This window comes from Meriones unguiculatus, chromosome 5 (genome assembly GCF_030254825.1).
Source record: "Meriones unguiculatus strain TT.TT164.6M chromosome 5, Bangor_MerUng_6.1, whole genome shotgun sequence".
Classification (NCBI taxonomy): Eukaryota; Metazoa; Chordata; class Mammalia; order Rodentia; family Muridae; genus Meriones; species Meriones unguiculatus.
The window spans coordinates 133,716,491-133,741,531 of record NC_083353.1 but is presented as its reverse complement, the minus strand read 5'-3'; the positions used below and the strand labels follow the sequence as shown (position 1 = coordinate 133,741,531).

General features: G+C 42.3%; 1 protein-coding gene and 1 long non-coding RNA gene across 12 annotated transcripts in view; one reads left to right on the top strand and one right to left on the bottom strand.

Annotated features, from left to right (window-relative positions):
* Window positions 1–1,449: 1,449 nt before the first annotated feature.
* LOC110561228 (uncharacterized) lies at window positions 1,450–5,365 on the bottom strand. The gene is made up of 3 exons (XR_002477166.2): window positions 4,744–5,365; window positions 3,265–3,357; window positions 1,450–2,436 (listed from the first exon to the last, which is right to left on the bottom strand). It is a non-coding gene; the product is annotated as an uncharacterized LOC110561228 (long non-coding RNA).
* Window positions 5,366–5,398: 33 nt separating this feature from the next.
* Window positions 5,399–25,041, top strand: part of Amn1 (antagonist of mitotic exit network 1 homolog) — a 35,749-nt gene continuing 16,106 nt past the window's right edge. The window contains exons 1-5 of one of the 11 annotated variants that reach the window (XM_060384547.1): window positions 5,964–6,132; window positions 6,483–6,584; window positions 10,041–10,135; window positions 15,981–16,113; window positions 18,762–18,906. In XM_060384547.1, the coding sequence (XP_060240530.1) occupies window positions 16,072–16,113; window positions 18,762–18,906 (187 nt within the window). In that variant the 5' untranslated portion in view covers window positions 5,964–6,132; window positions 6,483–6,584; window positions 10,041–10,135; window positions 15,981–16,071. The other 10 variants (XM_060384546.1, XM_021657545.2, XM_060384549.1 and 7 more) reach the window with 10 other exon arrangements.

Genomic DNA, 25,041 nt, shown 5'->3' with positions numbered 1-25,041 from the left:
CCTTGTCTAACTTCTCTTACCTTAGTCAAATTGCTGGGCCGTCTAACGGCTCCGTTGAGACCTGCCAACAGAGCCTAGGCTTTCAGGTGTCCCCTACCTTCCACTGTGTTGTAATCCCATTCTGGTCTTTTTAGAGAGAATCCAGGGTCTATGTCAGTGGGGTTCTGGGTGGGAACTCCGGTGGTGCCCAGGCCATTCCTCCATGGTGAACAACACCTGGAGGAGCTGTTGGCAGTCATCCCAGGTGGGCTGGTGAGTAAACAAAACAGATTCTAAAAGGTTAGGGAGGCCCTGGGGACCAACTGAAAAGGGAGGGTGTTGGGCCTTCCAGTTGTAGAGGTTGGCAGGGGAAATGGGCCAATATTGCATCTGGTTTCCAGGTCCGATAGCCCAAAGTGGCAATGCCGTGCTATCAGGGGAAATTCCCCAGCTACTCCATATCCCCATGGCAGGCCCTGGCTCACCCAATGGTTTGGGTAAGGCAGGGGTATATTCCGGTCTCGGGAGCAGAATCTGCCGATCCAGAAGGCGTTGATTCAGCCGAATGTGGGCTGGTCTTGGCCCTACAGGAAGTGCCGAAGGGGCAGAGTGTAGGGCAGGACAGTCCCTGGCCTTGGCCCCTGTAGGAGGAGCAGATGGGGCAGAGGGTAAGGCAGGAAGATAAGGGAGTGGAGGATCTAGGAGGAGGAGGTCAGTAGTCGAAGAATCCTGCAAGACCTTTTTGGTTTTATTCTTGTCTTCTCAGACTGTTAAGACCTGTGAGGGAGGAGAGAGAAAAGGCCTGACCCGAGAAAGGGGGGGTGGTTTCAGTAATGAGTTCTTTCCAGATAACAATATAGGGAACCTGGTCAGGATGACCAGCAGACTCTATTCCAAAAATTTTTCTTTACACTGTAATGATGGTTTCTAGGCTAAAAGTTCCTGTTACTGGCCAGCCTATGTCAAAGGAGGGTCAGTCAACAGAACAAAGAGTATCCATTCTCCCTTTCTTAAATATACCAGATAAATTGTGAGCTCTGGTTCTAACCTCGCTCCAGTAATCCATGACCAAACTCAAAGGTGTCAATTCAGACAGTTCCATGTCCAAAACTTTTGTCAGTCCAAGTCTACAAAGAAAAAAAAAATAGCCACAGAGAAACAAACAAGCAAGAAACACAGAAATCCAACACTACAACTGTCCAAGCAACCAGAATATCCAAAAACCAGGACTTGGCCAGCCCCTAACAGGGCACAAGTCGTGCAGGTTCCAAAAGGAGCGGAGCCCTCCCAGCTCCCTCCACGGGAACTAGAATGTCCTCCAGATTTCCCTCGGCAACAATGAACAGTATGTCTGCGCGGCAACCATTTACCCTCTCGGGGTCTTCAATTCCCAGGCAGGAAACCAAACGTAAGACTCATTGGAGTCCTATGCTACCCGGAAGGTCCTCGAGTGAGGCACAGAGACCAGGATTGATGCAAACAGCAAGAAGTTTATTGAAACCAACCTGTTGGGGTCATCCTGCACCATAAGGAGAGGCGACCCCAAGGAACAAAAGGGTTTTATACATTTAGGCATAGGCAAACTTTGAAAATAGCAACAGGGCAGTTTTTCATTGGTGGATATTTTAAAATAATTGGCTGCTTAGAATCAGGGGATATTTGGGGTCTGGCTACGTGCTTGGGACATTCCAGTAGGGCGGGTGGCCAGTGTGGTCAGGGTCAAATCGCCGAAGTTTCAGTTTTTCTAAGGACTGCCTGCCCCATCTGTGTCCTTGGGGTGTTTCCGGCAACTGTCTGTGAGGTCTGAGTCCCCGGGGAGGGGTGGCAGAGGGAAGAGGGTCCACTCTGCACTTGGCAATTAGTGGAAACTTCCCAGTTTTCTTGGTTGTTCTCAAGCTAGGCCCCTTCGGGGGCTGCATTCCTCTCCTGCTGAGTCAGGGAGATTTGTTGCCCAAGCTCGAGCTTGTATAATAAACCCTCCTGCGCTTGCATCAGAGTTGATTCCTGGTGGTCTTTGGGGTCTCATGAACTGGGCATTACATTTTCATTTGGTAGTTTGTACAACTATCATCTATAAAATAGACTCATTTAAGGATTCATGAGATCGTGTTCTGCATACTTGGAAATATGGCTATGTCCTTGAGCAATGGTTCTCCTCTCAGTGTGGGTCTGGTAGAAGAAGCACTTTCCCAAATAAAAGATCTGCCAGAGTCCACACTCATTCTGTTCTATTTGGATACCATTAAAAGGTTGGATATATCCACAATCAGCAAGAAAACTTGGAAATATCAGTTTAAGGAAGCTTCTTTCCCAAAAATCTCTACCAAAATGTAAATAGTTTCAAAATGAGTCCCTTGTCCACATGCCAGTTGTGGAACCAATCACTGTGGCTGAAGGTATACCATGATTTTTGTTGTTGGTTTAAGCCTGTTGAGTTTATGCTTTCAGCCAACTGTCCTAAAATGTAAAAAATGAAAAAAATTCCTGAAATAAGCAATTCCCTTTCTCTCTTGAGCTAAGATCTCCATATATTGCCCACACTGGCAATAGACTATGTAGCCCAAGCTAGCCTCAAATTAATGGTAATTCTCCTGCCTCAGCCTCCCAAGCCCGGGGATTATAGGTTACTAGAAGATGAACAGCCATGCCTGTACACAGTATAGATTCAGAAATTTGTTACGAACTTCAGGCAAAGCACTAAAAAATTATCCGGAGAGCTGGGACTACATCCTTAGTATATTGCTTTTTTAATGATGTAGGCCTTGGTTTGATCCACAGGACAGTATAAACTGGACAAGGTGGCACAAGGCTATAATCCCAGCACTCAGAAAATGGAAGATCAGAAAGTTTAAGATCATCCCTGGTTAAGTAACAAGTGTGAGGATAGCCTAGGGTACATGAGACCCTGCCGTCATCATCAATAATAATAACAGTCTCCAGAAACACTTTAAATTTCTGCGTTTTCTGGTAAACTAGTACAACCCATCATTGCCTGAAACAGCACTTTCTTATATTTGCAGGTTTCTGGTTACAAAGTAAAATCACCACCTGCTCTTATATCTCTTCAAGAGGATCAAGATTCACTGTCCCAACTGCTCTTGGGACAGTTTCTCAACATCCATTTCTACAAGCAAAAAATTTTCATTAAGGTGTTTTTGGCAGTTACAATTCAAAGAGCCAGGCAGGATACATCTATCCACTGAGTGAGCGCCTCCTGCTAATAACAGCTATTTTCGTTTTCCCCAGTTCTTTCCAATTTTCTTTCACCTTCCTTTCTTTTCTTACCTCCTTTTTTATGCTCCTTTTTTGTCAGAACAGGTAGCTGTTATTGGTAGGTCACACATTTCAGAATCTGTAGAATTAGCTTGCAGTGGAGTACTAGATGAGAAAGCATTTGCTTTATTCTATTTTGAATTGAAAGGTCTAATAACCCCAAAGTCCCTGAAAAACTCCTCAGAAGGCCCCAATCTGTTTGGCTAACCTGACTCCATGACAGACTTCATTAAACTTTGCCTGACTAGGCCTAAGTTTCAGTTTCTTGGAACATAGAAAATGATTCCTGTAAAACCACCAGTTTGAAGGTAGCCAATCAGCTTAAAGGTTAACACATGAACTTGAGCCAAGCACAGTGACTCAGCAAAAAGGCCCTAGCAACTCTGGGAAGTCCCTAAGTATTAGTTAACCCTAAATTTCCACTCTGTCCCTCGGAGTCACTTCCAACCAACCAAATTAAAGGTTACTTCAGCCCCTCTGGAAATTGCACTACCGGCCCTTAAATTGAGCTTGCATGCTCACTTCAGGGTCACCATTTTGAAAAAGGGTGTCAATCCCTGCATGCTGGAGTTTCTGCAAAATAAACCCTCTCTGCTTTTGCATACTACTTGAGTTTGGGATTTTTCTTAAGTGATTCTCGGACCCTTACAGAATGTTTGCTTGATCGCTTCTCAGCCTTTGGCTAAGAATAAGTGCAGAATGTTTGCTTGAATTAGAGCTTGCTCTTTGTTTGTTTGTTTGTTTAGTACATTATCTTCTCTTTCTATTATTGTTGTTATTATTATTATGTTTTGTTGAGACAGGGTTTCTCTGTGTAGCCCTGGCTGTCCTGAAACTCAACTGTGTAGACCAAGCTGGCCTCAAATTTGGAGATCTGCCTGCCTCTTCCTCCCAAGAGCTTAGGGTAAAGGCGTTCACCATCACCGCCTAGGACAGTGTAGTACTTTCAACCCAACATCTCTTCTGCAAACTACTTTCTCCTTCATAAAAGCAGTCTGAAACTTAAGACATTCAGTGATTTTATCTGCTCCTCTACCTTTCTTCTCTAGTCCACTGGTTGTTCATCTTTGCCAAGAAATGGTAGAAAACCATGACGGAAGCTCCATGACGAAAGCTCCAGCGCAGCTTTCCGTCTCTGAACTCTACCCTGCACATACAGGACTGGTGCTCCCGCTGAATCAGCTCCTCCTGGGGACTAATGCTAATGGTGCTTTTATTTGTCTAAGAGAAGTGTATACCTCTGAACCCTCAGCACCCAACCCGATCCAATGTGTGTTCCTGTGTGGTTGTGCCCTGAATTTGGGCCTCACGATCACGAAAATAAATGTGTTCTGAGTAGCATTCTGAAGAGGTAGCTGTAATGATCTCAACATTCAAGGAGTTACAAAGCTTTGACATAGAACCAATAAATTACTCTGCAAGAAAGAATGAAAAAATAGCATTTAAAAGCCACAAGTATAGTACAGCAGAGCCATAAAGAGAGAATCTAACCTGGGGGAACCAGGCCTCTTCAGTGTCCTTTTTGAAGACTTGCTCTCCTCCACAAAGTCATTCTCACCGAGTGTATCTTGGGGTCCAAGATAGAACGCACTGACCACTAGGACACCGATCTCAGGTAAGGTGAAAGTTTATTTAACGCTTACTTCAAAAGCTGGTTGTGGTGACGCATGCAGATGGGAGGCAGATGCAGGCATATCTCTGCAAGTTCAAGGGCAGCCTGGTCTACAAAGCGAGTCCGGGAAACCTCAAAAAACAAAACAGAAACAAAAACAGAACAACAACAACAAAACAAAACAAAACAGGAGACTATTGACAAAAGTTAAGTTAAGAAGCAGGCTTCTTTAACATAGGTAAGGAGTGTCGTCTGAAAAATAGGCCAAACAATTTCAGTTTAGCGGGACTATATGAATATGTCCCATTCCACTGCCATCTTGTAAACCGGTGTTTGAAGTCAGTGGCATCGTACCTGACTAGACTCTGACTAGTGTGCATCATGGAGCCCGGCGAAAGTAACGACAAGCCGGCGCCAGTCTTCGGACGGCGGCTGCAGGCGGTGCGGCGGGCAGGAGAAGCAGTAAGCGGGCTGCTGCCGGCTGGCCCGCGCAGCCCCACAAACTCCGCCCCCGAGCGCGCGGCCGCCCCCCCTCGAACGTGGCCACGCCCAGGCCCGGCTCCGTGTGACGTCATCTGCGCTCCCGGGCGCCGCGCCGGAAGCTGGCGGTGGCGGCCGTGGCCTGCGGTCCGGGCTTCGGAGGGCGGCCGCGATGCCTTCGTCGCGACTAGTCAGTCAGCTCGTGGAACTGTGAGTCGGCCCCGCCCGCCCCCCTTCGCGTCCGCGCCAGCCCCCAGCCCTTCCCCTCACCTACTCCGCGGCCCTCCGGCTCCCAGGCCTCAGCCCGGTGGGCGCCGGGCCGCTGAGGACCGTGGTGCACCGCGGGGCGGGCGGCTCCCCCCGAGGGCCGGGCTCCGAGGGGCGCCGAGGCCCGAGGCAGGACGGAAGCGAGCACTGTGGGCTGGACAGACCTCCGCCGAGGCCGGCGCACCTCTCCAGCTCGGGGACCACGGACAGTAACAGAATCTCTCCCGGAGCAGGAGCGCTTTCTAAAGTCCAGCAGGCCGTGGCAGTTCAGGCCAGTAATCCCAGCTGTGTGTGAACTGAAACAGGAAGATTGCCACGAATTCGAGGCCAGTGGGGTTGTAATGTGAGACACTGCCAAAGCAAATAAGTACAGTCTTAAAAATTCATGTAATAGTACCTATCTTTGTGACAATCATTTTAACATGTCAAGAAAGCCCTTAGGACAGACATTGGCCATTGTGGCAAACACTACTTGAGAGGTGAAGAAGGATCAAAAGTTCAAGGCCCTCCTCAGCTATATAGTGAGTTACGGGCCGGTTTCATTGTTATTGTTTCAATGAAAGAAAAAAAAAGTTAGGAAGGGAAGCTGCAAAGACACTTCGGTTCCATTGATGCATCCAACGTTATATAAGCGATGTTACTTCTTGCCTAGGTTCCAGTGTTCTTTTCTGTATTGCTTCATTCCTATTTTTTTCCCCTTGAGACAGTGTCATGTAGCCTATGCTGGCCTCTGTGTAGTCAAGGATAACCTTAAACGTCTAATGCTTCTACTTCCATTTCCTGGATGCTCAGATGTTACCTAAGCCTCCTAGGTACTAGACAAGCACAATACCAACCCAGTTACATCCCTAACCCTTTTGTTTTGAGACAGGATCTCATGTAGCAAAGGCTGGTCCCAAATTCACTATGTGGCAGAGGATGACCCTGAACTCAGATCCATCCTGCCTGTACTGGCAGAGTGCTGGGATTGCAGGTATGCACTGCTACACTTGACTGTGTGGACAAAACTTAAAACAGTATTTAGTGGGAAGGATATAAAGTAACAGTCAAGAAAATGTATTGGAAACGTGGAAATATAGCATAAGTATGAGCACATGATTTGCACTGTCATAACTAGATATTGTTCCTCTTGTAAGGGTCCATTTTGTCATTTAGTTTAGAGTTTATAACCCTTTGGGAAGGAACTAAAGCCTGAAACCAACAGTGGTGAAGCAAGCTGTTTCTAGTTTGTAACAAAGTAAAAATGTTTTGTCAGGGTAGCATTCAGCTGTGCCCAAAGCACAGAAGTCCTGCAGATGAGACTATATGAAAGAGACTGCTTGGTTCAGGCCCTGCCTTCTCCCTCCTTCCTGACCAGCACCTTGACTAGCACTACCTTAGAGAACTCTCTAACTCTGGCATGTGGTAATAATCTTGGCATACAGGCACCAAAGAACGAGAAGAATCAGAAGTTATCCTAAAATTTTAAGTTTTGATCAACTGGGAGGAGAGAGTGGGATGAAACTTGTGGAAGAGGAAATATCTTAGGGGCAAAATAAACTACAACGCAGGTAGACGTTTCAAGCAAACAAATGTGATATAATATTGACTCTGGGGGCAACCAAGATTGGGGATAAACTCAATACAGATGATAGGTAAAGGCATGATTGGGTTTATGAGTGGGTATAAAGGGAAGACAGTGGTGCTGAGTATCAAACCTGGAGCCTTTCACTTGGTGGTGTTCAGTCACTGAGTTGCATCTCTACCTTACAGGGTAACTTTTGAGGCACAAGGTTGGCAAGCAATGGTAGCTTCAGCATAAAACACATCAGCATTTTGTTTGTGCCAGGCCATATTGGTGGATGTGTTGCCCTGTTTGATATATGAGTATGGGTTGTGGCAGCAACAGCAGCTATCTGGATGGTGCATACTTGATTAGTAATGAATTTCTAGTCATTTCCATTAAAAGCACGGGTTATATACATGCCTTTCTAGTCCAATTTCCATCGTTCATAAACCTAAAGAGGAGTAGCTTTAATTATTGACAGCCTTTGTTCCTGTTTTGACAGGTGTTGCAGCCTCCTGCTGGGTTTCAAGGCCTGAGTAGTGTGTCTAATGCAGTATCTGTTGTGCTACAGTCTGGGGCCTACTAAGGTCTAGGGGCCTGTTACACGGCCTCTTCCATATGTTTCTTTCAGCATCCAATTTTCATTATCAAATTGTCAGATCTGGGAGTTGATTTTATGTCATTTATATATAATAGCTTAGGTTTTTACTTTTTTTCATAGAGGCTGGCAGAAGATAAAAGATTCCTAGATAAGAGAAGAAAAGGGTTATTCTTCATAGCACTGCAAGCAACATGAGTGTTAGTTTGTTCCTTGAACTCACAGGGTGACATAGAACCCAAGTGGATACCTACACGTATTGAGGGTTACCCTTAGAGAAACACACACTTTAAAAAAAAAAAAAGTCTTGTTTCACTATACTGGGCAGCAGCAGGAGACATACCTTTTTACTGCTGTAAACAGGCTGGCCCTTTCTGCTGGAAGTGACACAAAGAATTGCCTAGCTAGGGCTACCTATCTCAAAGACCAAAACTATTTTTTAAATTAGGAAAAACGCAAAGGTGCCTATTCTATTCATGCTAGAAGTCTTAGCCAGAACTATACAAGGGAAAGAAATAAAAGGGATACAGATAGGAAAGGAAGAAGTCATATTATCCCTGATGTCAAAGTTAAAATTTTTTACTTAAAAAGGACTCCATCAGAAAGTATTCAGAGCGTTTAACAAAGTAGCAGAATCTGAAATCAACTTACAAAAATCAGTACCTGATTAGGCGTGATGGCACACACCTTTAATCCCAGCAATGGGGAGGTGGTGGGATATCAGAGCAGGCAGATCTCTGCAGGTTTGAGGCCACCCTGGTCTACACAGTGAGTTACAGGTTATATAGTGAGACCCAGTGTTTAAAACAAAGCAAACAAGAGTAGCTTCCCATGTACCAGTAAGACATTGAGAAAACAGCCCCATTCATAATAGCCGCAAAAACTTTAAAACACCTAAAGATTTCCCTCACCTGTGGATTGGCAGAATTAATGTGAAGAGAGCTATACTACAAAAACAAAAAAACAATTTACAAATGCAGTGCAATCTTCATAAAAATTCCAGTGAAGTTGTAGTAGTTTGAAAATGGCCCTAATAGGCCCAATAGAGAATGGCACTATTAGGTATAGCCTTGTTGGAGGAAATATGTCACTGGGAGTGTGCTTTGGGGTTTCAAATGCTTGAGCCAGGCCCACTGTCACTCTCTCATCCTGCTGAGCCAGGTGTAGAACTCTCTAGCACCATGTCTGCCTGCCTGCCTGCCACCATGATTCCTGCCATTAAGATAATGAACCTATAAGCCAGCCCTAATTAAATGTTTTCCTTTATAAGAGTTGCTGTGATCATGGTGTCTCTTCACAGCAATAGAAACCCTAACTGAGACAGACATGCTTTAAAACACACACACACACACGCAAAAATAATAATAATAATAATAATAATTTTATTTATTTACTTTTATTTTATGAGCATTGTATTTTGCCTGCATGTATGTCTGTGTGAAGGTGTCAGGTCCCCTAGAACTGGAGTTACAAGCAGTTTTGAACTGCCTTGTGGGTTCTGAGAATTGAACCAGGTCCTGTGGAAGAATAGTCAGTGCTCTTAACCACTAAGCCATCTCTGTGTTGAAGCACAGAAATAAACAAACAAATAAAGCAAAACAGTCTTGAAGAAACCATATTGGTGGGGGAGGGGGGAGCAAGCCAAGTACAGTTTTGCTGCCTTCCTTTCCTAGCACTGTGAAAGCAAAAACAGGAGGATCTCTGAGGCTTGCTGCACTGGGAGACCCCTAATTGGAAACCCTGTCTCACAAAACAAGGTAGATGGCTTCTGAGGAGGGGCATTCAGTTAGCCCTCTGTCCTACATACATGATCTCTTAATTTTTGACAAAGGTATCTTTGACAGCTATTCTTGGTTGTTAACTTGACTACATATGGAATTAACTAAAACCCAAAAGGCTGTGTATACCTAAAAGAGATTTTCTTTCTTAATTTCTTTCTGTCTGTCTGTCTTTGTTTTTTAGAGACAGGGTTTCTCTGTGTAGCCTCAGCTCTCCTAGAGCTCACTGTATAGACCAGCCTGGCCTCCCTTAAACTCACAGAGATCCACCTGCCTCTGCCTCCCTAAGTGCTGGAATCAAAGATGTGTACCACCCTTTTTTCTTAATTAAATCATTTGAAATGGGAAGATACACCTTTAATCCAAATCTTTTGGGGTGGGAATATCCACCTTTAATCTGGATCACACCTTCAGCTGTCAGCCTATATAAATGACATGGAAGGGGGAAGCCTGCTCTCCTTTGCCTGTTTGCTCTCCATAATAAGTCTATTCATTCCCTGGCATTAGCATGTACTGAAGACCAGATGAAACATCTAGCCCGATGGACTGAACGACTACTGATTCTTGGATTCCATTGGTAGACAGCCATTGTTGGACTAGCTGTAAGCCTGTAAACCATTCTAATCTCGTATATGTGTGTTCATTTTATAAGTTCTGTTCCCTGACTAATACAGATTTTGGTGCTGGGGAAATGGTGTATTACTGTGACAGGCCTGATCATGCTGTTTATTGGAGAAATATGGAAGACTCCAAAGTCTTTAGGCTAGAAAAGCAGTTGGACACGTTAAGCAGGACTTATTCCTAATAGGAGCATGGAAGACAGTGCTACTGAGGGCACTTCGGACTCAGTGGTACCCAGTTTAAGAAGTTTCAGAATATTAGAATATCCTGAATATTCTACATGAAGAATATTAGAACATGGCCTAGAGACCATTCTTAGTATATTTTGGCAAAGAATGTTTCTGCTTTCTGCACTTGTCAAAAAAATGTGCCTGAGGCTAATGTGCCTGAAGAGTTTTGGCAGAGGAGATTTCAAGACAGTCTAGTAGTATTCACCGTCATGTAATTAGAGTCTGTAGATCTATAATGAAAAGGGAGCAGGCTGGACAAAGAGACACAGAGTGCTCAGTTTGAGAAGAAAAGGAACACTGGGAAGTATAATGGAACTAAGTTTAGTGCTCAAGGAGATAAAAAGTTAAAGAAAATCCTGATGCTAAATGGAATAAAGGGAGTGCTGACCTCTGGACAAGACCTCACCCAGCTAAGCTTCCAGCTTCTGAAAAGGAATTAAAGAAAAGCATAAGCAGTGGAGGAAACCATCAACAATAGAAGGCTGATACAAATGTAATTGAAGGAGTGGGCCATATACCAGCCCTAGCAAGCAGAAGAACTTGGCAGCTTCTGCCACATGGTTCTGACTTTAGAGTCAGAGAGACAAGAAAGGGATTCTCTCTGTGTGGCTAAGGAAAGCTGCTAAGGCTAGGGGTGTCCCTGCATGGAGGCCCAGAGAGCCATTATGTGAAGCTATAAAGATGAAGCCTGGATTATGTTAAAGACCCCAATATGATGTGGATCAAATGACAAATTTGTGGGATATCTGCCAAGGAAAGCTGCAAATCAAGTGTGGAACCAGCCCAAGAGAGAGAAGTATATTGCAGTCAACATAGCTGAGTTTAGAGTTTGCCCTGCTGGGTTTTGGTCAGTACTTTCTCATTATCCCTTTCCTCCTTTTTTAGAATAGTAATGTATGTTCTGTGCCATTGTTGAACATTTGTGATTTACCTTTTGATTTTGATTTTACAGGGGGTTACAGCAAAGAGATTACCATGAGTCTCGGAAGACACATTGGACTTTCTTTTAATTTATTTATTGTATATGAGTACTCTATCTGCATACATACCTGCATGGCAGAAAAGGGCATCACATTCCATTATAGATATTTGTGAGCCAGCGTGTGATTGCTGGGAATTGAACTCAGGACCCCTGAAAGAGCAGACAGTGCTCTTAACCAACTGAGCCATCTCTCCAACTCCAACACTGGATTTTTTAAACAGTGTTGAGACTGATAAACTATGGGAACATTTGAAGTTGGACTGAATGCATTTTTGTATTATGATATGGCTATAAGGTCATGGGGGCCAGGGAGTGGTGGTGGTTTGAATAAGAATGGCCCCCATAGGCTCATATATTTGAGTGTTTGGTCCCCAGAAGTGGACTCTTCCATAAGTTTATAAGGATTAGAAAGTGCAGTCACTGGGGTGAAGCTCAAGCCAGGCTCAGTGGCACTCTCCCTCTCTCTGCCTGTGGCTCAGGATGTAGCTCTCAGTTACTGCTCAGCAGCTGCCTGCCTGCTGCCATGATAATGGACTAACCCTCTGAAACTGTAGGCAAGCCCCAATTAAATGCTTTCTTGCCTTGGTTGTGGTGTCTTCACAACAGTCGAACAGTGTCAAAAACATACATTGGAAAAAAGACAGTCTCTTTGACAGCTGGTTCTGGGAATGCATATAGAAGAATAAAAGTAGCCCTTTCTTCCCATATAAAAATCAACTCAGAGTAGATTAGAGGCCTTAATATCAAACCCCAAACTCTGAAACTTCTAAAGGAAAGGAAAGGCACATGAAAGGACTATCCAAAAATTACTCTAATAACTCAGAAAAAATAAATCCAGGAATTGGCAGATAAGATTGCATGAAATTAAAAAAATAAAAATAAAAAAAAGGCTTTGCAGAGCAAAGGAAATTAGGTAACTGTATAGAATGAGAAGGGAGGAGCTTTTCATAAAATGCAAAAAAATAGTTATCAAGGGCTGGAGAGATGGCTGAGTGGATAAAGATGCACATCTCCAAACTCAGGACCCAAGTTCAATTCCTGGGAGCCACATAGTGGAGCAAGAAAAGTACCTCTGGTGGATTGTCCTTTGATTTCCACCTATGTAGCATGACAGGTGTGCCCACACACATACATTCACCCTGACACATACACAAAAATAAATGAATGTTTTAAAAGTACTACATCTACCAAGGAAGTTCCTTAAAACAGAAAGCAACCAGGAGGTCCCTGAAACTGACCAGATTTACTATTGTCCCTCCCTCCAAGGATAAGCAATAAAAGATAGCTAAGAGAGACTCTCATACAAGCCAAGATACATAGAATTTGAGACAAGATTAGCTGAAAGAAGGAGAGAGCAGCTGTATGGAAGCCCAACTGCCTGGAAGAGGTTTAAAACAACTAAGTTACTTGGAAAGGACATTTCCACCCTGGTTGTAGCTCTGTAGCATGCTCCAGGTTCTCAGTTTTTGTGAGCTGTCATTCATGTTGGGTGGGTTTGGTGATGTGTCATCTCGTGAGTCATTCCTATTCCTCTTAAGTAATCTTCACCCATATTCCTGTAAGTAACCACAATAAAACTAACGGTTCACCAGGTTGGACTTTGATGTCATCTACACTGTAGTGTATTGTGGGCTCCCTATCTGGGGTGAGTTGTGTTGCATCTCCCCAGGAAATGTTCTGACACACAAAAGTAGGGAAAACGGTAATACATGGAAAATTGATTAATAATATACATTGGTGGAGGGATATGGAGAAAAAGACCCCTCCAGTACTGCCAGTAACAATCCAGTTACAGGCTTTCTAGAAGGCAATCTGACAATATTGTTAACATAACACAGAACAATATAGGTGGTGCTTTTCAAAAGGGAAGTAATTAAATAAGCTATCCACTGAAAGTTATACCAATAGCCACAAAGAATGAGGCCAATACGGAAATGCTTTGAAGGGTTTTCATGAAAGACTGTTGAATGAAAAACAAGATACTGAGAAGTGAATATAGTGGGATGCTGTTTTAGGAAACTATGACTTCCCTTCATGATACCTCTGTTATGTTTGTGTAGGGTTATATATAAAAGCACAGAGGAAGAAAGAATATGTCCTAGATTAAGACACTAATGGTGGTTGGATAAGGACAGATAGAGGAAGATGGAAATAACCAAAAAAGAAAAAAAAAAGATTGCACCAAAAAATGATCACAAGTATATAGTTAGTCATTTGTGAATTAAAATTATATACAGTGGTATTTGTAGACAGAATTTATCATCACTTGACACAGGTATGAGTTTCTCAGATGGCTAGAATTTGAGCCCATAAGAAGCAAAAGAAGTCCTCTATCCATTCTGGCTTTTCATTTTTGTTTTTGTGGTGCTGAGGATCAAACCCAGGGCCTTACATCTACTAGTACCAATAAACTACATCCCCAACCACCACTTTGGTTAAGAAGGATCTTTGGGTCTTGGAACCAAAGAAACACAAGGAAGATTAGCAAGGAAAAAAAAAAAAAAAAAAGTCCTCGCACTTTGGAGCACTTTTTTTTTTTCTTCATTCTTTCAGAGAAATTGTCAAAGTGAAAGGCTTTAGCACATTTCTGACAAAAAGCAACAACGTGAAAAAATGACAGGGCAGAAGGGTGTGGGCTGGCCAGTAAATTCTAGAGCTAACAGTGGGAGCTGTAAGGAGAGGTATGAAGTTTGTATGGCCCATGACCACTACAGCCCAGGCGCTGGGTTAAGGTTATTTTTAGACAATATTCAGGGAAGGTGTGCTGCTCAAAGGATTCCTGTGGTTTGCTAGTGTAGGAAAGGATAGGTCAGAAGGACCTTCCTGCAAGCTGCATTTATCAAATGCATTTATCTGGAAATATTCAGTATGGCAAAATGAAATCCTGACTAAATGGTCCTCAGTTGCTTCAGGATCTTAGTGGTTGCCACTTCTGGTAACTGTATATGCAGGTAACTGATTTGTACTCTCCATGAGTCTTTGTGGTTCTAATCTTTGTCTAGTCATTCATTGCCCACATAACTTTCTTAAAAATTATTTTATATGTTTGGGTGGGCTACTTCATCTGTATGTATGACTGTGCACATTGAGCAAATTTTATGAAAAGAAAAGTGTGGTGGCACATGCCTTTATCCCAAACAATGAAGGTAAAATTAGTTTGTAGAAGGAAGCACCCATGTTTTAAAGTGATGACTGAGTGGCAGAAAAGGTGACAAATCAGGAAGATCTGACAGGATAAGATACACCCAACTCTCAGGAGAATGGAGAGGAAAGGGAATCTACTTAGGGAGCAGCACAGAGAATGAGAGAAAGAGGAGGCAGGTTTTACAGAGAAAGGGTGAAAAGAGAAGGAGCCAGAAAGTTAGAACAGATTGCTGAAGTTAGTTTGAGGCCAAGAGAAAACCCAGATTGAATAAGCCAGGTGGGAGAGGCATTTAGCCGGACAGCTGAGTTGAACCAGCCAGCAGAGCTCAGAATAAGAAAGAATGAGCTTTTCAAGAAGTCTCAGAAGCTGAAAACATTCTAGGCCTAGAGTAGATTGTATGGCAGCTAGACACTTCCAGGATTGGCCTAGGCTAGCAGATGGAGGGAGTAGGCCTTGGAGACAACAACAGGTGAATAAAAATTACTGTTACATGCATACATTTTCAAATTTTTCTTTGAAATGTTAAAGTCTCCTGTAACTCCGGCTTGCCTCCAACTAACTGCTATAGCACAGGATGATTTGGAATTCCTCCTGCCTTACATCTAGAATTCTAGGATAACAGGCTTGTTACCGCCATGCCTGACTTTATTAAAATATATTTTAAGAAGGGCATGGTGTGTATGCTTATAATACCAGCACCTGGGAGATGGTAGATTAAGAGTCCACAGATGGCAGGTTGTGGTAGCACACACCTTTAAACCCAGCACTTGGAAGATGGAATCAGATGGATCTCTGAGTTTGAGGCCAGCCTGGTCTACAGAGTGAGTTCTAGGACAGCCAAGGCTACACAGAGAAACCCTGTCTTGGGGGAGAAGGGTTCACAGCTATTGTCATGTGAGTTGGAAACTAACCTGAGCTAAATCTGTCTCAAAAAACAAAACTAGGACTGGAAAGATAGTTCACTGCTTAAAATCAGTAGCTACTTTTCCAGAGGACCTAGTTTGATTCCCAGCATCCAGGTGGTAGCTTACAACCATCTGTAATTCTAGTTCCAGGGGATCTTATGTTCTCTTCTGGCCACCTTGGACACCAGGTATGTATGCCAGATGGCCTGACCTTGAACTCAGAGATCTGCTTGTCTCTCGTCTCCTGGGATTAAAGCCATGTGCCACCACTGCCCAGTGCATCTGCATTCCAGCCAGATCATATAATCCTAGAAGGTCTTTGGATGGGATCTCTTGCCAGAGCAGCCATGTTCTGAATTAAAATTCCTCTACACATGTTGACAGTGGGTATACAAGAGGGGAAGTGGTAAAGGGAAATTGTATCAAACATAACTTTACATAGATAATGATTATGAATCTTAAATACTGTTTTATGAAAGGACTCAGTGCTTACAAGCAGTATTGATAAGTGTCAGCTACCAGTGCAGATACACTGTAATTTACTGTATTGTGTTTGTGTTTCAGATGTCTTCGGTGCCTAATAATCAATATTTCCAGATATTTATCAGATATTAAATATTTGCCTCCCAACATCAAAGATAGACTGATTAAAATAATGAGCATGCGGGGTCGGATAACAGATTCCAATATAAGTGAGGTAAGAATGTATAACCATAAAAGTTTATTTCATTGCTTTGATTTAGTTTCAGATTTTTGTGAGCAAAAGGGAAAAAAAAAGGTACATAGTGGGACCAATAGTCCTTTTAAGATGGCTTGAGAAGCCAGTACTCAACCTTAGATATGTGCTATCTTCTACCCTTCCTTGCTTTTATTCTCCTCCCCTCCCTTCCTCTCTCTACATTTAAATATATAGTAAAACTTTTTTATTGATGTTACTGCTTTTGAGGCAGGGTCTCCCTGTCCTGGGTGGCCTTGAACTCACAGAGCTCTGCCTGCTTAGAAATTGGGCTGTTACTTATTGGCCTCAAGGAAATACTAAACAGTAGCTCCCCAAAACAGTGTATATGTACTAACTACCCCAACAATGAAGGATACTTAGACATGGTAGATTGTGTGTTATTCAAATACTCAGGAGTCAAAGCAGCAAATTTGTCATGGCTTTCCAGTCAGCCTGGGCTATACAGTTCTAGGCCAGTATGTGTAATAGGGCTAGATTTTGTCTCAAAAAAAAGAAGGGAGGGGGATGGAGAGATGGCTCAGCAGTTAAAAGTACTTGCTGTTTTTCCAGAGTATCAGAGTTTCCAGAACCCACATCAGAAGCCTTCCAAATGCCTTTAGCTCTAGTTCCTAGGGATCCAATGCCAGACCTCTTTAGCCACCCACACATACATGTTTAAAAAAAAAAAAAAAATTCAAAAGGCATGATGAAGCCACACACAGTGGCACATACCTTTAATCCCAGCACTCAAAAGACAGAGGCAAAGCAGAACTCTGTAAGTTTAAAGCCTGTGTGGTCTAGATTAGAGTTCTGGGATAGCCAGGGCTGCATAGAGTGATGCTGTCTCAAAACAATAACAAAATGGTGGTATTTACCCATAATCCCAGCATTTGGGAGGTCGAGGCAAAAGCTCCAGAAATTCAAGACCAGCCTTGTCTAAATAGTGAGTTTGAGGATAGCCTGAGTTACATGAAAGTGTCTCAGAAAACCAAGAAAAAAAGGGGGGAGCTGGGGTGCACTAGGGGAAAATGCTTGCCAGGTAGGCCTGATAACCTGAATTCAGTCCCAAAAACCCACAGTGGAAGGAGAGAAATAACTCTCCAGAGTTGTTTTCTGACCTCTACACTTGTGCTGTAACATATACACACAGATAATAATACCAATAGTAGTAATAGTAATAATAATAAACTGTTTTAAAACAAAAAGACTGAGGTATATAAAGAAGTGATATTAGTGTCAGACATAGTGGTACACATCTTTAATTCCAGCATTCAGAAGGCAGAAGCAGATGGATCGGTATGAGTTCAAGGCTAGCCTGGCCTACATAGAAAAATCCAGGCCAGCCAGGGCTACTACCCTATATAAGTAAATATCTTGCTTGTAATAACTACTAAACATGTGTTGGGAACACAAAAATTGATTCAGTGGCTAAAGAATGAAGAAATGGGAGCTTTGCTCACAAATCAGCTTATCAGACCTGCAAGGGTCTGAGTGTTACAGATACAGGGCAGGAGGAATAAGAGGGTAGAGGGGCTGGTAAATATATTTTTCTGGGAGTAAGCAAAGATCCTCCAAGAAGTCAGGTGCTACCTCTTTTTATTCCTATTATGATCTGGAATTTCTGGTCATGTTGCCTGGTAGGTAGCTTTATCCCTAAGTGGATGTAAGGAAAGTCTAGACAACTGTAAGTCAAGTTAACCCCGAAAGATTGTTTTGGGGGAAAAAAAACAGTTCTTAGATGTTCAGCATGTCTACATATAGAACTGTGTGAGATTTAACCAAAAGATGAAGGCAATGAAGAAGACAGACATAAAATATAGACAAATGCCAAGTATTGTGTTCCATTCCACTCATCCATCAGACATTTGTAAGCTAGCAGCACTGGTCAAGTCCCTGCCTTATAATCTGGGTGACACAATCCACAAACAGATATGTTATCTTCCTCATATTGCTCAGCTGTGTGGCCTCCAAAATTGGTGATTTTTCACCCAATTGAGAGCTGGGGTTGCTAGAGGATTGATTCTTCCTGTACAGACCAATTACCATGAGGTCTTTGGAATGAGAGTGTTTCAAAGGATCAGAGTTTTTCTTTGGAAACAGTACCTGCTGAACAGAAGCAAATGGGTACATAGTTAGAAGATGATGTCAGTGGGAAATGCCAGTACTGTGGCTCTTCAGGCTGGGGTCCTTGCTCTGCACCAACTGTTTCAACATTGAGAACTTTGGGCTCTGAATGCTGAATTTACAGCTAGAAACTAACTTGGTTTTGTTGTTGTTTGTTTGTTTGTTTTGCTTTATCATCTCCACATGAATTAAATCCTACATTCTTGGCTATATTTTTCATCAACCACTTATCTGTTATAATCACCAGATCACTAACTATGAAATTATGGAAAACATATTTACAGAAAACTTAATTTGGGGGCCAGAGAGACAGCTGAGTTGCAAAAGCTTTATTTTTATTTTTATTTTTTTTAAAGATTTATTTATTATTTATACAGTATTCTGCCTGCATTTGTGTTGCAGACCAGAAAAGGGTACCAGATCTCTAACCTCTGAGCCAGCTCTCCAGCCCCAAAAAGTGTTTTGTTTTGTTGGTTTTTTTCAAAATCGTGTATTTGTTACAGGTGTTACATCCTGAAGTCCAAAGACTAGATCTGAGGAGCTGTGATATCTCAGACTTGGCTCTCCAACACCTGTGTAAATGCAGAAAACTGAAGGCACTAAATCTAAAATCCTCCAGAGAACATAGAAATAGCATAACTTCAGAAGGTATGTTTATGGTCACTGAGTACATGGGTAGGCCAATACTTAGCACCTGATATAATTTTGGAACAAAGAAGAAAAAAAAATCTCATTAGACTATGAAGGCACCAGCAAGGTGGGGAGAGAAGAGAAGGAAGAGGGGAATATGAGCAAGGTACAGTGGTGTATATATATGGAAATGTTAAAATGAAACGTGACTTTGTATGTTAACTAAGTTTTAAAAGAGATGGGGCTGGAGAGATGGCTCAGAGGTTAAGAGCACTGTCTGTTCTTCCAACGGTCCTGAGTTCAATTCCCAGCAACCACATGCTGGCTCACAACCATCTATAGTGAGATATGGTGCCCTCTTCTGGCCTACAGACACACATGCAGGCAGAACACTGTATACATAATAAATAAAATCTAAACAAACAAAAAAAAAGAGTGAAATACAGAATGTGAGCCAGGCATGGTGGCATGTAACTGTCATTCCAGGCAAAAGCAAGAAGTTCATTGCAAATTTGAGGCCACCTTGGAATCCATAGTGAGTTTCAAGTCAGTCTGGGCCTACATAGCAAGAGAATATAGAGTTAAAAAATAAAATAAAATAAAAAACAGAAATTATATTATCAATAAAACTATTCAAACTAAGAAAAAAATCAGAGTAAAAAGAAATCAAAATTAGAATTCTTATTGATAATGATTTAAGAAATGTTAAGTCACTACTTTATATGTTAAACATATTTAAAATGATACTGCTGTATTTTAAATATTTTACCTAGTATAGTACAAGACATGGCCAGTTGGTATTTGCTTAAGATTAAGGTTTATGTTGTTAGCCAGGTGTGATAACAAAAGCCTGTAATCTCTGTATTTGGGAGGTAGAAGCAGGAGGAGCAAGAGTTTAAGGCTAGTCTGAGCTACATAGCCATTTTGAGGTCAGCCTGGAATACAATGAACGCGTCACAAAAAAGAAAACAAAACTCTTGTTTTGGTTTTTAGAATTGAGTCTTTGTTGGGGTAATCTTTTTGTGCACTGTGTGAAGGTTGTCTTTGTATATTCCATTGTTGATTACTAAACTGGCAGAGAGCGGAGTACTATCTGGACTTTGGTATTGTTATTCTTATGGCTCATTGCCTGCCTCATATTTTCTAAACACTTTTTCTTCACTTTTTGATTAGCTTAATAAAGAACTGGCGGCTCATATCTAGGCAGGAGAGGAATGGCAGGACTTCCTGGCTGAGAGAGGGTTTCTGTGAGAGAAATCAGAGGTGGGAGATTTTGCCAGCATGACATGGGAAGGAACAGGTGCTGGGACTGAGTGAGAGAGAGGTAACGGATCACGAGACAGGATGCAGGTGGTAGGAATAGCTGAAAATCTGCCTAGCTATAGTGACTAAGCTTTTATAAAAACAAGTCTCTGTGTCTTTAGTCATCCACTGGTGGGTTCAAGAAAGTCTCAATACAAATCTTACTTTGTTGATGTTGGCTGGCTTGGTATTCACTATGTAGATCAGTAATTATGTGAAATATAATTACTAAGAGTAATTACGTAAAATGGTGGATTTTTTTATTTGCTTTAGTTTTTTTTTTTTTGTTTTTTTCCTAGTATAGATTATTTTTCAATTTAGGATTTGACCTTTTTGTTTTAGTATAATAAAGAAATACTTAGTTGGATATGGTAGCACATACCTATAATCATAGCACTCAGAAGTCTGGCTTGGGCTGTGTAATGACACTATCTTGAAGAAGGCAGGGAGAGAGGAAGGAAGGACTTATTTGCATAAGTAAGTTCCTAGATAATTGTCTGGCTAGTTGACTTTATTTTCCAATCATTTTGGTTATCCACTTGGGATAATCATCCTGTAAACAAGTTTTGAAATGTTTACATGAAAAATAAAGTCATTACAGCCATACCACCCTGAACGGGCCCAATCTTGTCTGATCTCGGAAGCTAAGCAGGGTTGGGCCTGGTTAGTTAAAAAAAAAAGAAAAGAAAAAGAAAGTCATTAAAAAAGAACTCTGAAACCTGGCCTGGTGGTACACACCTGTAATCCCAGCACTCAGAGAGGCAGAGGCAGGCAGGTCTCTGGGAGTTCAAGGCCTTCCAGAACAGCCAAGGCTACGCAGAGAACAGTGTCTTGAAAAAAAACAAAAACTCTGAATAAGCTATTCTGAAAGCAAACGAGTATCTTTCTCTATATTAAGCAATTATCTTATTGTCCATATACTAGCTGGAATTTCTTTTTCATTTATTTATTTATTTTTTTATGGATTTCTTTTAATGGAGTCAGAGGAGAGCTTGGGAGAGTTGGTTCTCTCTTCCTACCTAGATGTGGGTCCCAGAGATTTGGCAGCAAGAACCATTGCTTACTGAGCCATCTTGTCAGCCCCAGCTTGATTTCCTATCATTAATTCAGTTCTGTCACTATATTCTTAGAGTTAGCATCACATTCCATAGTTAAGTTGCCTTGCAAGACTGTCTCCAGTTCATATGCCAGTTCCAAGTCCTGGCCTCCAGTAGGTCTTCTGACCAATAAGCTATATAGACTTTCTGTGTCTAGGTTGGACTTTTTGTTGCTGTAAAGAGACACCATGACCAAGGCAACTCTTATAAAGGAAAACATTTAATTGCAGCTGGCTTACAGTTCAGAGGTTTAGTCCATTATCATGATAGTGGGAAGCATGGTGGCATTCAGGCAGACATGGTGCTGGAGAGGGAGCTGAGAGTTCTACATTTGAATCCACAAGCAACAGGAGGAAACAGTGAGCTACTAAGCCTGGCTTAGCTTCTGAGATCTCAAAGTCCAACTCCTAGAGACACACTTCTTCCAACAAAACCACATCTACTCCAGCAAGGGCACACCTCCTAGTGCTACTCCCTGTGGGCCTGTGGAGACCATGTTTATTCAAATCACCATATGCTAAGCTTATTCCTTGTATCAGTGCATAGGTTCCTTCCATGTTGTCTCAGTTAGAGCCATCCTTGGTTTAATTGGCTCCACACACCTTTTCTATCCTTGCCATGGAAAGCCCCATGGGAAAGTACCCAATCCTGTTCTAGAAACTCTCGAACAAAGTGCCCCAGCTAACTGCACATTTTTGGCTTCTGTTAAACTACTTGCTTGCTTGCTTTACTTCCCCCTGCTACTGCCAACCAGTATATACCAGTAGCAGTATATACATATATTATATACATATAGTAGCAGTATATATATAATTTTTCTATGATTTTATTTTTATTTTTATTTTTTTTTTTTTGGCCTTTAAAAGCTCTCTGTAATACATTCAAGCCTGCTCTGTGAGAACTGTTTCTCTCCAGCTAAATAAAGACTCTCAAATTCGGACTTTGGTTGTACTTAATGGTCTTGGGTCTCAAATCTGGAACACTCCTGAGGAATCAATAACTTGTCACAGTGGCCCACAGAACTCAAGAACATACTTCGCTTTGTTATAATCCATGTGAGAAAGCTACAAACCATCACTAATATAAGGCCAAATAAGAGTCCTTTATTTAAGCCAGAGCAGACTCTTGTCACAATGATTTCTCAGCCAGCATACAGCATTTATAAAGACAAAAATCCCTAATAACATCATTGTTAGGTGTAGATTAGGGGAACCTTGTAACATTTGTTTTGGCAGAACACGGTACTTCTTTTGGTTATACATTCAGCAGTCATTTTGGAAATATATATATATATATATATATAGCTATGGTCAAGGTCATGGAAAAGTGCTGCCAAGGTAGATATAGTTAGTCAAGGGGTGGGTTTGTGGTAGAACGAGCACCTCAACAGACCTGAAATGGAGTTAAGGTAAGATCAGGACAAAATGGCATTACCTCAGTCACTTAACCATGTTTACAAGGTGACTGCAGACAGTATTAATACCAGACAAAGATGGTCAGCAACACAAAAAGAACATGGGAGAATCTAGAAGGGTCCCTAGGGCAGGAGCTTTTGCCTCAATAGAATTGGAGTATTAGGTCAATAACCTAGCTCTGGCAGCCCCAGAAATCTCGAATTTTCTACTCACCCCAAATTACCAATTGAGGAAATGGGTAATGTTGAAAACCAGAGAAAAGAGATTTAACCAGTGTGTATTGGAGAGAGGAGCAAGAGGTCCAATAATGACCATCTTCAGGGGTACCGATACAGCTTTAGGCTTAAAGAAAGAAAGAATTAGGACAGGATAGCAATGTGTGTGCCTGATTAAGTAGCCCTGGTCAAAGTGAGGTTCACTGACCAATTCTTCGCTGGTACCTCTATGTAGTTGACTAGTTAACTCTGCTGTCTAGCCAATCTGGTTCCTACAACATGGTTCCTTCTGCTACAGAATGAAGCCTTGCCTTCATGGGTAATTCTCCTAGTCTCAAATAGTTTGCACCTTGAGGTTTGGCGCTTCCTTAAATCAAAGATACCTACAAGTTTAGGGCAATTATTGTACTTTCAGTCAGTGTTTCAGGTGGGCCAGAGCCAAGTGCTTCCAGATTCTTGGCCTCTTATCCGCAGAATTGGGGGAAGAAAAAAATAAAGGATTCACATAGATTTGCAAAAGAAGATAATTTTATTCAGAATGAAGTCAAGGTCCAAATGGTAGAGGGATATACCACCAAGACTGATTATGAACCACTCAAGAATATTTAAGGGCCCCAGGCTATAGATAGCCTTGTGTGTCTTTTACAGAGTTGTAAAGGAAAGTTCCTAGAAGGAGTCACCCTTTCCACTGAACTTATTAACTGATTAGAACATCTGTGATTGTGCAAAGGTTGGAATGTATGTCCAGAGTCAAATTATAATTACTTTTGGCTTCCTTAACAAACATTTATTGCCCTTTGTGTGTGATCTAAAGATAAAGCCTTTGGAACTTAAGAATACACTTGTTTCCACCAATCACAAGACTGAGAATGCCCACAGATAGTATCTGAGACCTGTAGGTTTGATTTCTTTTCTTTTCTGTAACCTGCCTTCATAATGTATCCACCAATGCATTTGAAAAGTGTCCTGACAAAGGCAGGTGGAACTCTTAAGTTTGAGGCCAGCCTGTTATACAAAGCAAGCTTCAGGACAGCCAGGACCACACAAAACAAATAATAAATAAATAAGCAAACAAACAGAAAGAAAAGAAAGAAATATCCCACTCCTTTAAAAATATTAAACTTTGGAGTTAATTGTTAAATACCCAAAGCTAAATAACTAGCGCACTTGGGATTGTAGGTGTTACAGTGTTCCATGACAATATTCCTGAGGAGACATGAGCAAACATCTCTTTACTCCAGATAGCAATGACAAATCAAAGTAAGGACACCACCAGAGTCCAACTTGGTGAGCCAGTGAGTTTAATTGGGCTCCTTATAGGAGCAGAAATGACTCATACACACCTGTGTCACCACAGCCCATCCCAGCAAATGTGACAGTTCACAAAAGCTGGGAACCTGGCGCACAGCACACAACCTTCAGTTAGCTCAACAGGTTGGAAAGTGTCCTTTTCAGGGAGCTCAGTTGGCCTGAGCCTCTTCCAGGCAGCTCACTAGTCTCTGCTTCTTCCGGGTAGGTGTTCTGCTCCTCGAGGCCTAGTGAGTATGTCCAGTTTCGGGGAGTTCCCGAGCTTCAGGAGCTTTCCTGCAGGCTGGAATTTTTTAACCTCCTCTTGGAGCACCCTGCAGGCAGATCTTACCTGGTGAGAATGACCATTTCCAGATGACACAAGGTCAGGTGACTCCAGGGAAAGGTATATCCTGACCACAGGAGGTTGAGCGGGCCAGGAGGGCAGCCAGACTAGGCTGACTATTAGGTTAACACAGGGTTGTTCCCATGGCAACACCCATTAGCCAGAGGGCTCCCCAGAACCAAATCCTTAATCCTAATTTCACCAGCTCTCTGGGACCCCTGCATGTCTTGCTTGTGGATAGAGATCGTCCTGCCTCCTGGACTGGCCTTGCCTCACTGACTTCTTGGGGTTTGTCAGTACAGTGGCCTCCCACTCACAAGCCATCTCTTCTTCTGTAAAATCATCTCACTTATTCCTCTGCCAGCTCTATAGCTCTGAGTTTGGCAGAGCAAACCAATGTCATTGCCAGCCATGGAGTATGCAATGGACTGTCCCTTCCCCCAAATCTGCAGTGTTCACCCATGCCAGCAACTCCCTTCTTTGACTTAAGA